General features: G+C 47.3%; 1 protein-coding gene across 1 annotated transcript; it reads right to left on the bottom strand.

Moving 5' to 3' along the window:
* Nucleotides 1-664: 664 nt before the first annotated feature.
* Nucleotides 665-12,290, bottom strand: slco4a1 (solute carrier organic anion transporter family, member 4A1; the record flags this gene model as incomplete). Its single annotated transcript, XM_083919450.1, has 11 exons — nt 665-835; nt 2,134-2,282; nt 2,401-2,465; nt 2,749-2,924; nt 4,111-4,273; nt 4,863-5,133; nt 5,655-5,809; nt 8,546-8,657; nt 8,783-8,904; nt 9,567-9,657; nt 11,444-12,290. 11 exons carry the CDS (start codon nt 12,288-12,290, stop codon nt 665-667), a joined length of 2,322 nt encoding a protein of 773 aa, XP_083775576.1.
* Nucleotides 12,291-12,498: the final 208 nt, after the last annotated feature.

Genomic DNA, 12,498 nt, shown 5'->3' with positions numbered 1-12,498 from the left:
CTTTAGATACTCTTGACTTAAAATATGACATATGATATGAAATGAGTTGGCTTTGTTATTACTGGCCGGGAGATTTTCATACAGTATACCGTGATGGCTTAGTCTCTGGGTTGGAAATAAAGCAGCGTATCGGGGGAATAACACGCCGTAAATGCTTCATACACATGGTTTCTTATAAACCACGAAGCTGTCTTCTGAAAGAAAATGAAATCAAGTATGAAACGGAGATGTCATCATCAGACTTACAATCTGACACGTCATTTCAACTGAATCGTCGTAGATTAACGTAGAAAGGCTTGTGGGAAAACGTGCGCCAGTCATACGCTCACGTTCAGTCACCGGAGAATTTTCTTCCAGGACAGCAGCATGTTAGAAAGTTGTATGTGTGTGTGTGAGAGAGAGATGTTCATGAAGGCTGTTCGTGGTTCGTGTGTCTGTGTCACAGTAATCATGTCCATTTGTGTGATCGTGTGCGTTTGATTGTGATTTGCGCGTGTATGTCAGGGGCGGCGTCATTATGGCTGAGAAGAAGGCTGTTGGTATAAAGGAAGCACCCACCATCACCAGCCGAACACACATTCACACACCATGCTAAACAGCACCTACAAACACACGCACGCACACACACACAGTCCGAAACTCAGCGGTCGGGGAGCTGCTGACGTCATAACCTGGCGTGCAGGTTGACGATGACGCCGTCTTCGGGCAGGTCTTTGACAGGCAGGTCGCTGAGGTCTCCGACGCCGTGGTCGGTGCTCTCACAGCTGCTCTGAGGCGACTCAGGAGGAGGCTGGTACAGGATGCTGGCTAACAGGAAAAAGATTGTCCCCAAAACCTAAGAAGAAGAGCACAGATGCATTGGATAAATTGGAATTAGAAAAGAATCAAAATGGCCACAAAAGCTCATCTTAAAGGACTAGCTTAAGATGGACCAAAGAACTGAAACACAGGTGGCAGTACTAATCTCCGCGTGTTTGTACATTTAGAAGAAGAAGAAGAATTACTTTATTTATCCCGCAACGGGGAAATTGAGTTTTTTCACTCTTATTATTAATCATGTTACACACACACATGCACAGACAGGTGCTATATACATGCACTTGGGGAAAGATGTTAGAGCGAGGGTGCTGCCAGTGACCGGCGCCCCGAGCAGTTGGGGGTTCGGTGCGTTTCTCAACAGCACCTTGGCAGTGCCCAGGAGATGAACTGGCACATCTCCAGCCACCAGTCCACACTCCATACATGGTCCACACAGGCACTTGAACCAGTGACCCTATGGTTCCCAGCCAAGTCACCTATGGACTGAGCTACTGCCGCTCCCATTTCTCAGCGGATGTCGGCACACCACCTGAAGCTCTTACTTGCCCTGGCTGGGGAAGTGGCTGTGGTGGCTGGATCCTCAGGTTGATCAGGAGCTCCTGCACTCTGAATAGCTTTGACAACTGCTGCTGAGGCTTCTGTGCGGAGGGACATGCTTCCTTCTTTCAATGAGTGGAATTAAAAGTGCCTTTCCCAGCTGCTCCAGGAACACCCTCCTCTTGTTCTGCTTACGAGACATCCAGGACGGGTTGATCTCTCTCCAAATCACAAAGGCATTGTAGGAGGAGACATCAATGATGTTGTGGAAGATGACCACCTGAATCAGAGTTGTCTTGCTGGACCTCTGAAAAAATCCGATCTAGAGCCTCTTCAGCGTTGTAACGCACACTCACGGCTCCAGCACAGACAGAATTCGGGGCCCTGTCGTCTGCAGCACCTTTATAATCTCTGCAGTCTGCGATAACACCTGTGTGTTGTTTACTTCTACTACTGTCTCGTTCACGGCTACTACTGATTGATCTGAGACTGATCAAAGGCACAGCCGTCCATGAGAAGACCCCATGATCTGTCTTGTTACGTCTGCTACTGATTAAAACAACTCAAACATTGTAACATTCTGTGGTTTGTAAATAACTCTGTGACCTTGATTTCAACTCCTTATGCCTCACGGGTCATTTTGACCCGAGGACAACAGGAGGGTTAAACCCACCTCAAAACCAACACACAGCTCCAAATTTTCTCCGTTGCACATTACCAGACTCATCTGCGAGTCAAATACAATGGCTGACAGAAAGTGGCCTGTATTTGCATTACCTTATAGATGATGCCAGCTACGAGTGTGTACTGGCTCATGGCTGAGTTGTGATAGAGGTAGCAGGAGCCCTGCTCGCCACACTTATCCTGCCACAGTAAGCATGAGATGTCTATGACAGAGCCAAATGCTATGGGTCCTGGAATCCCACCTGTGGGGAAGCAGCGACACAGATTAGACAAGATCGTCCTAATGTGGAGAGGATGAAGCAAAGTGGTTGTGATTCAGAGGTTAAAAGTCAACTTGATAAAATAATACAGCGGACCTACCAAGTGTACGCACCACAATCCACTGGATACCTAGTCCGAAGGATCTCTGGCTGTCTGGCACACACCTACACAACACACAGTTATTCAGACATGCAGGCATAATGGATCTCACACATCACTGCAGCTTGACGCCAGCTGTCTGATAAATATTTAGCCTCTGGGGGCAACGGCTAATATTTTGGGCTTGCCAGTGTAGCTAGCTATACCGCCATTTTTGAATGTTTGGATTAGCAACCTGAGAAGCAAGAATAGACCCAGCCCTACTCAATAATGCAGTGAGTAGGAAGCTGTTAGTTTATTGAACAAACTCAACAGTGCAAGAATCTACAGTATATGTATTGCACCCACCTGAGTGTGGCGGTCAGTGCTGGGATGCTACAGAGGAATGTGAAGGAGATGATGATGAAGAGGAAGGAGAGGAAGGCTGGCATGTGGTGGCAGGAGCTAGCACACTTCCCTGTCAGAGCAAAGCCTTCCTCGCCCCAGGTCACATTACCCACCACACAGCTACATCCAGAGTACACCTAAAACACACAAGTCACATATTGCAGCATATAAACATACTGCACCAGTTATGGGAACGAGGTCATTAACTCAACGTGCTTGTAATTTTCTCAGAAATCAGTTCTCTGCATATCTTAAAGGTTCCTTGTGTAACGTTTTACATGTAGTTATCTTTTTGTATTACCAATGGGCGAACACGTTGTAAAATGACTTTAAATTGAGACCTTTTCAGACTTTCTTGGTTGCCCGTTACAGCCTGTGGACTGATTTCTATGTCAAAGACTTTGAACAAATTTTCCTGCTCTTGAGTGACTTGCCTCTCTTCAATTTGCTGTTCTTCCGCTATACATTTTTTTTTAGCAGCAACCTGGATATGGACTAAAGGTTGGCGGCTGTCTTGTGAAACGCCAGCAATTAGTTTTCTGATCCAACAGAGAGTCAGACCCGGGGATGGTCCAATATCAGATCCCCGGTGCTGGGGTTTAGGCTAACTGAGGGTCTGTGGGCTGCAGATTGTTTGTAGCGGAGGCACAGCATGTGTAGACTCTGTGTTGCTGATTATACTCCTAGAGTAAACACCGACATGTTAATATATTGTGGTTTTGGATGGCTAAGGTTAGCTTTCTTGCTAATGCCGATAAATTGCTAGCTAGCTGACATTGGATGAACTAGCTGAGATTATCAACTCAAGACAATATTTTGCAAACACACCTGGGCTGATCTAGCTGGGTGGCTAATGTTAGCTTCTTACTCACCAAAATTAGCGCAACGTGACCTAGGGTTGGACGGGAGCGTAGCTATGTTCTCTAGGTCCTGTGTTCCCCGCTTTGTATGTGAACAAAAGGGTCCTATGTGTCATAGAAAGGGTCCTATGTTATGTTATAGTCTGTTGGCAAATAGGCCTATGTAGACCCTAACAATACCTCCTAACCCTGCCTGTCACCGTAACCCTGACCGTAACCTCTAGCCCTAACAAAATGCAGAATTAAATCCACAAAGGCAGAGGCTTATGGGACCGGGGAACATAGGACCCAGGTAACATAGGGATGACCCCGGTTGGACAGCTGGCTGTGGTTAGCAAGCTAGCGTTATTCTACAGGCCTTTACAGGCGTATAGCTTTGTGCTTTAAGTGCCCAAACTGCCTCAGATCCAACTAGATCAAGTCTAATTTCCTAGCCATGACATTAACGGTGCGTGTACAGTACCTGTTTGCCTGTGGAGCGTTCGGTGTGGTTGATGGAGCTGCAGCCAGCGTGGCAGGGGGAGTAATACATCACACCGTCTGCCCCACACACTGGGTTGTACAGCTCTCTGACACAACTACAGCCCGCATTACAGCCCACTGTTAGGTTCTCCTCTAAAGAAGAGCTGCAGACATGAGGTAAAGGAGGGACAGCAATGAGAGGGACAGAGAGAGACAGAAGGAAAGGTACGTGGAGAAAAAGAGGATGTGCGCACCATTATAAAGGGAATCACCACAATATTTACTGCCTTAACCTTCCCCTAGATATTAGGAATAGGCTCTTATACTGCATCATTTCCAGATCTGTGCCTTTTTTCATTCCCAGGACATTAATGCATATCTCTACGTGAACACAATCTGTATAATATAATACATTATATTAATTACATTACATTATATCATCAAGAAAAGAGTCCTCCATCTTTCCCTAATTGCAACTTGAAGATACATTATGTAAAACCTTAATAAAATAAAAATGCAAAAAAGGGTTTTTAGCCCGTCCCCATCTCTAAAACTACACTTAACCATGAAATATAATGATTTGAATCCTTCAGAAATTAAAGTTTTGGGGGATTATTGCGTGACTATTTGCAATTTAGACATAAAATCCAAGTTCAAATACATATTTCTGTCGTGTCCCTAGTTTTTCCACTCATTCCTGTTTCCCTGAAACATCCCCCCTTCTAAAACGCTGGGACATTTCACCCTTCTCACCTGTTTCTAAGGCGCAGCTTGCTGGGTTTGTTATACAACTCTTTGTACTGGTCCAGTTGGTGTTTCTCCATCAGATCGTACTGGTATGATGCCGTAACACCAGCCATGGGCACGTTGGGACAGTGGATGAGAAAGATGAAGATAGCGAGCAGACTGATCATCGCACAGATCATGCAGAAACGGATGATGCCTCGACAGCGCAGGTTCAATCGCTTCACGATGTAGCCGCCCAGGAAGGTGCCGCCACCGCCTGCTGGTACCACCATGTACCCTGAGAGGGGGAGAAGAAGACGCAATCACGCTTCCCTTAAAAGAAAATGCACCTCAAAGCAAATGAGAGGAAGTCTTGAAGACACAAGATTTTCAAGGAGGTTGCTGCTCGAGACCAAAACTATTTTTGGTACCAGACCGTAAACATGTTGCTGTGAATTTGGGCATTTTTACGTGGCGGTCTGTGGGGAGTGACTCGCTTTTGGGGCCTCGAGTAGCCATTTGAGGAACTGCAGTTTTTGGCACCTCTGTTGTTCAGAAACCTCCGCACGGTTATCAAGAACAGGGACATTAGCTATAGAGAACACAACTATTATTGGTACCAGGCCGTGAACATGTTTATTCCAGCTGTGAATTTGGGCATTTTTACGTGGGGGTCTGTGGGGAATGACTCTGATTTGGGGCCTCAAGTAGCAGTTTTTGGCACCTCTGTGTTGAAAATGGCTCATACGGAGGTGAGATGGCTTTGAAATACATTCGCGCAATCATTTTGGGTTCTTCTGGACTCTCTTTTCCTCTTACCAAACCATGTGGCAGCCTCTGATGCGCTGAGACTGAACTGGGACTCCAAGAACTTTGGACCAAAGGTGGACATGCCGGCAATGAGTGTGGCCTCCGTAGCCCCGGCCAAGCACAGGAACAGGAAGGTGGGGTTCTTCAAGAGGAGCAGCACAGACCTGGAGAGAGAAAGTGGGGAGAGAATAAGGGAGAGGCAGTGTGTGCAGCTAACTGAATAAAGTTTAACTCCCTTTATAATTAAACCAGGCCGCTCTAATCTCAGCCGCCGGGAGACATTCCTAACAGAGACAAACACTGCAGTAGGAGATATCTCATCGTGTTACATAATGTGCCGTGATTATCGCCTTACTCTCTGTAATCCCCAGTGCTACCATGGTGACGTCACACTGTTGCTGTGCTCATAGTAAACACGGTTGTGAACTGAAAAGAGGCAATGCGGTCACTCATCTGCAGTCATAACACGCCTCTATAAATAGAGCTTTGAATGTCTGTCTCTATATTTGAATCTAGTGATGAAAGGATTGTTGTTACCACTTTATCAGAAAATAATTATTGTTGCCCGCCTGCATACTTTACCCCCGTCTTTGTCAGAAGAGGATTCAAGCAGCAGGGGGGGTATTAAACACACAGCCACAATGTCATGATAGCTAATGTATGGGCATTTTCACCATCTAGGAATAGAGTAATTGTCTCGGAAGCACTGTCGCCTCACAGCGAGAAGGTCCCTGGTTCAAAATCCCGTCTGGGGTCCTTCTGTGTGGAGTTTGCATGTTGTCCCCGTGTCTGCGTGGGTTTTCTCCGGGTTCTCCGGTTTCCTCCCACAGTCCAAAGACGTGCAGGTGTTCGGTTCATTGATGACTCTAAATCACCCGTAGGTGTGAATCGTTGTCTGTCTCTGTTCGTCTCTATGTGTCCTGTGATAGACTGGCGTCCTGTCCAGGGTGGACCCCGCCTCACACCCCATGTCAGCTGGGATCGGCTCCAGCCCCCGAGACCCCAACAGGGACAAGCGGTTGAAGATGAATGAATGAATGAATTCATGTAATTGTCTGGGACTCGTGTACTAATAAAGTGTTACTCAACAGTATGGGGAATTCATATTTAGCACCATGGATGCAATATGACACAATGGGCCCCTGGGAGCAGGTATGTAAAGGACCACCCCCTCTGGCTACATACGAACAAGACACCCAAATTCAATTGTAGTAATTTTGGGACTCTCTGTGATCTTTTTATATCCATTTTTAATCATTTTGCGTGTCTTTTTCGTCATTTTTTTGTCTCTTTGTGGACATTTTGTGTCTATTTTCAGTCATTTAACATCTCTTCATGGTTGTTTGCATCCCCATTTTGTCTCTTTGTGGTCATTTTTGGTTGTTTTGTGTAGACTTGCTCATCTAGCATCTCTTTAAGATCATTTTGTGCTTTTTTTCCAGAGATATTTATTGAGACAGGGCCTCTGACCTAAATCAGACGTTACATCCTTTCAAAATAAGATTTCCGGGTCCAAACGCTCCGTTGAAATCAATCTACAACGGCTGACCAATTACGATCACCTCTAACGTCAGCTGAACACCTTTTTAATCCATAAGAAAGGGGCAAAATGACAATTATGTAGTTTTTGTAAAACTCAGATCTGTTCAAACAATGGGGAACACGGCACTGCTGCGTTGTAGAAATATGAGGCTTGGCCCCGTAAATCATATTTGGAAAGGGCGTTCTGTCACGTCTTAACATCCAGATGGGCCCCTGGGACTGTGCCTGGTAGGGCTGTTCCATCATAATCCATCCATATTTGGCCCTCTTTCTTTTTTACTGCCTGTTTCATACTTATATACGTCTGGTGGCTCTGGCTGGTGGCTCTGACTCTAGCTAACATTACGCATGGATGTCCAGTGAATTCAATCGCTTGTCCCTGTCGGGGTCGCGGAGGGCTGGAGCCGATCCCAGCTGACATTGGATGTGTCGCGGGGTACACCCTGGACAGGACGCCAGTCTATCACGAGCACATAGAGACGAACAGAGACAGACAACCATTCACACCTACGGGTGATTTAGAGTCATCAATGAACCTAACACGTCTTTGGACTGTGGGAGGAAACCGGAGAACCCGGAGAAAACCCACGCAGACACGGGGAGAACATGCAAACTCCACACAGAAGGGCCCCAGCTGGGATTCGAACGGGGAACCCTCTTGCTGCGAGGCGACAGTGCTAACCACTACACCACAGGGACTATACAATGTTAGAGAAATGAACTAGTGTGTCTAAGACCATCAGCAGGGAGCACAGACACAGGCCCGACACTAGCAACATTAGCATTACAAAAATATTAGCATATATGAAATTCCTGCTTTTTGGCATTCCAAGTTAAGATATGAGCAACTCACTGCTGTTTACTTAGTAAATACAAGAGACACTGTAAGGTTGTGTTTTTACAGCAGCTGAGGAAACCTGCCGCAGGAGCTTATGACCATCTTCTACACTGCGGTCGTTGAGTCCATCCTCTGCACATGCGTTACAGTCTGGTTTGGTGCGGCCAAACAAAAAAGACATTCATAGACTTTAGCGCACCATCGGGTCAGCTGAGAAAACTGTCGGTGTCCCCCTGCCCTCCCTCCAGGACTTGTATCTTGCAAGAACCAAAACAAAGCGGACTGGGGGAAGGACTGAAGACCCCATTCACCCTGGTCACAATCTCTTTGAACTCCTCCCCTCTGGCAGACGTTACAGATCTCTGTACACCAGCAAATCCAGACACAGAAACAACTTCTTTCCCTCTGTTATCACTCTACTGACTGATGCCCACACACTTTATGATGACGTCATATCTCTCTGCGATGTCATCCCAATAATTCCCCTACAGTCCTCTTCTTATAAAAGTAAGTGCACAACCTTGGCATGTCTTTGGCGGATTTGCCAAACTGAGGGTCTGAGGCTGTGGCGTGGCTTCCGTCCTTAAGCTGGTGGGCCTCAGACACGCGCATGGCCACGTACTCCTGAGAGCCTACGGGAAGAGGCAGAGGAAGAGGAAGTAAGACTGTGAATGCGCTGAAGCTTCTTTACTGCCCTCATGTTGCGAGACAGTGTGTGTGTGTGTGTGTGTACATGTGCAGGGGACAGGAGTGGTACCTGGAAGCTGTCGTGGGTAGCCCAGGATGGGGAATGCGACCAGCAGAGCTGCTGCGCCCCCGGCTAGGAAGCCGATCCACCAGGCCCCGACCCACAGAGGGTTCTCCGGAGTCATCTCTGTCCTGGACAACCAAACACACAAACACACACACACACACACACACACACAGAATTCAACGTAACTCCAGTTTGTTCTATACTAGCCTGTTCTATTTAATTAAACTCTAGTCTCTCTTGTTCTAGTCTCTTTTATTCTACACTAGTTTGTCCTATTCTATACTCTCATCTCATCTTCATCCTCTTATCCGTGGTCGGGTCGCGGGGGCAGCAGCTCCAGCAGGGGACCCCAAACTTCCCTTTCCCGGGCCACATTAACCAGCTCTAACTGGGGGATCCCGAGGCGTTCCCAGGCCAGTGTGGAGATCTAATCTCTCCACCTGGTCCTGGGTCTTCCCCGAGGCCTCCTCCCAGCTGGACGTGCCTGGAACACCTCCCTAGGGAGGCGCCCAGGGTTCATCCTTACTAGATGATCCTGAACCACCTCAACTGGCTCCTTTCAACATGTAGTCTGTTCCTTCTGGACTGTTCTGTCTTGTGTTTCTTATTTATTAAACTTGTGTTCTGTTTTACGACGTATTATGCGGTCGTTTGTTCTTTTATACTGTGGTTTGTTATATTCGTGTCTGCTCTAATTTATTATACTGCAGTGAGTTCGACACTAATGTACTCTATGTTGTTCATTCTGGTGGGTTCTAGTATATTCTGCCATCCAAAGCAAACTCACGTCAGGTGGATCTCCGTGTAAATGTTGAGGAAGTATCCTCCAAGCAGGTAGCCTGCCGCCGGACCCACAATGGCCGCTGTGTAGAAGATCCCTGGAGAGAGAGAGAGAGAGAGAGAGGCAGGCCATGGGTGTGTCAGTACAGGGACTGTCTATTTCCTGTTTCCTACAGGTTAAAAGGGTCCCATTGTTCTTGGACTCTTTGTCCACAAAGTTAATGTTTCCAGAGAAAAGAAAGGGATGATGTGAGAGACTGTACATGTGTGTGTCTTGGTGAGAGCATTTCCTTGAGATAGTTACACTTTGCTCTGCTACTATTTTAAAATAGGCACAGTGACTTCTGTTCTGTTGCTCTCCAGAGTAGATGCTGAATCTTGGTGATGAGTGGTAACAAGAGACATCCAAGGCTCGTTGGAGTCATGGCCAGGCATCAGAAAGATACATAATACTCGAGAGGGAAAGTGTCACAGCCGTTGTGCTTGTTCAATTAACTCACAACACAAAACCCTTTGATTAAAGCAACAGATACAAAGGGAAAAAAATGTGATGCAACCAGTGTTGTAACTGTTGCATAACATACAGAGATCAGAAAAGCTTCATTAAAGGTTGAATATGCAGAATGAGCAGAACACCGCCATCTAGTGTCTCAAGATTGTAGTCGCAACAACAAAAAATAATTAAAGCAGTCGGGTTGCCAGGTTTGTTGCCCAGTAGCCTACAGGAGACTGCAGTCTATCTGAACTCCTCCCCTCCAGCGTTAGCCATGATAGCTTAGTAAACATGAAGGTTAGCTTATCGTTCAAGGCCAGCGTAGCCATGTTGGCGTGCGTTTAAATGGCGTTTCTCTCCTTTATCTCAGTCCATGGAGTGAATGCTCGGCCTATAGTGACTCTGTCCCAGCCGCTGAGTGAGCGGAGAGGAGCAAAAACCAAATAAGCAGCTGCAGGATTGGCAAACTCCACTTCACCCAGCGCCAGCCTACGGTAGCTGCACCCAACAACAGACAACCCTGGCAACCTGCAACGCCCAACGCTATTGGCTGGTAGAAACAGAACAGGACTGAATATATTAATTCAGACTAAATACTTTCATTCTGTACCCCTCAAAACGCCCCTTGAGTGTTTGACTAGCTTTGAATAAAGATTCTACATATTCAACCTTTAAGCTTCATGAACCATTTCCTCTTTTTTCTGAGTCCAGTAGATGGCGCTCTCTGTTCAGCGGCTTAAAAGCACACAGAATTACCAAGAGCTCCATTTAGTAGGTTAAATACATACAACCAATGGTTCATGAAGCCTCAGCATGTCAACTCACACTATGTGTCAGATGTGCATTTGTATGCTCTTGCTCAAAGGTCTACATTCACGTTCACGCGAACAACAGACACATTAGAGCCTGCGTATGCAACAGACGTGCGTTTATTACAAAAATATGCAGGTGAATATGCAGGTGGGTGGCAGTGCCTGCGCTTTATAGCCCAGCTGCCAGTTTGACGGACACGCACTGCTCTCCCGTGTCTCATCAGTGTGCTGAGAATCGTAAGAAGTGACGTAATATAGCAGTCAAACGCAGTGACCCCAAGGCAATGAGGCAGTTTGTTTAGCAAGTGCCAGTGTAGGAGGAAATGGTTTAATTGTGTTTTTTTCCTTAAGCATTAGTGCATTTGTGATTAAAATTTCCAGGCCTGTAGTTCTGGCCTACATAGTTTTAAACACTATTTTGTATAAAGCACAGTCACACATTTATCTTCTGCTCACATTTGTTAAGATATGGATGTATGTAAGCCTTAGGTCAATGTGAGCCAACACACAACAACAAGCAAAACAAAGTGGCCAATTAGGAGGAGATGAAACTCAAGTGTAATGAAATGAATTGCTCACCAATATAAACAGGCGCATAGTTGGACTTGACGTTCTCATCCAGGTATGTGACCCCTAATGTGTAGAGAGGCGTAGCGCCCACACCGTGAAGAAACTGGCCCAGCATGAACACAAAACGATAGCTGGACAATCCTCCGCCCTCCTTGTCCCGGCACGGGCTGGTACGGTTGTCGGAGCACATGACTGTTTCACTGGTCAGGCTGACCTGGTAAGGGGGAGTGGTGAAGTGAGGCAAGGCGAACACCAGAGAACCGATAGCCATGATCAGCACCCCCCATCCCAGCCAGCGAGGCTTGTGTCCCGTCCCGCCGAAGTAGCTAACGAAAGCCAGGCAGACGCAGGCGGCGATGTCGTAGGAGCTGGCAATGAGGCCGGCCTGGTAGCTGCGCAGGTCGAAGCGCCTCTCGATGGAGGTGACCACTGTGTTAATGAAGCCGTTGATTATCATCCCCTGGAGGAAAGAGGCCACACAAAGGAAGAACAGCACCCAACGAGGCGTGTTAAAAACTTGAATAGCTTTGGGTGTGAGAGCCCCCCAGCCACAAAGCTGATCCGAGTCGGTGGAGATCAGCTTTAACCCAATGGGAGTCTCTGCAAGGGGTCTCGTTTCCACCCCATAGAGCTGCCCCGGGAGCGTGGAAGCCCCCGTGAAAATGTGGGGGCGAACAAGGCCATCAGCTCCGGGGCTTCCGGGGCTTCTGGGGGCTGAGCCTATTGGGCTGCCTGTCTGGGAGTCCGGGGGGCTGGGGGTGTCCGGAGAGGGGCCCCCACTGAGAGGGCAGTCCTGAAGGTCCAGGAGCTCCTGCTTGGAGCTGAAGGAAGCGTCGGCATTGAGCAAGACAGGCATTTCCCCTCTGAGGGGGGCCGTGAGGGTCCTGTGGCGCAGAAAGAGGGTAGACGTGGGAGGTCCTTTAACTGGGGAGATATACCGATGTGACCACAATGTAGAAAAAGGAAATTTGAATCAGCTGAGGCTCAAGGCAAATGCGTTGTAGTCAGGATCTCCATGAGGCTTGTCCGTGAAATGTCTTGGCTTGTACCGCGTGCTCCATGTA

The sequence above is a fragment of the Echiichthys vipera genome, assembly GCF_963691815.1.
Source record: "Echiichthys vipera genome assembly, chromosome: 9".
NCBI classification, from domain to species: Eukaryota; Metazoa; Chordata; class Actinopteri; order Perciformes; family Trachinidae; genus Echiichthys; species Echiichthys vipera.
This window is presented reverse-complemented; position numbering and strand designations above follow the sequence as displayed.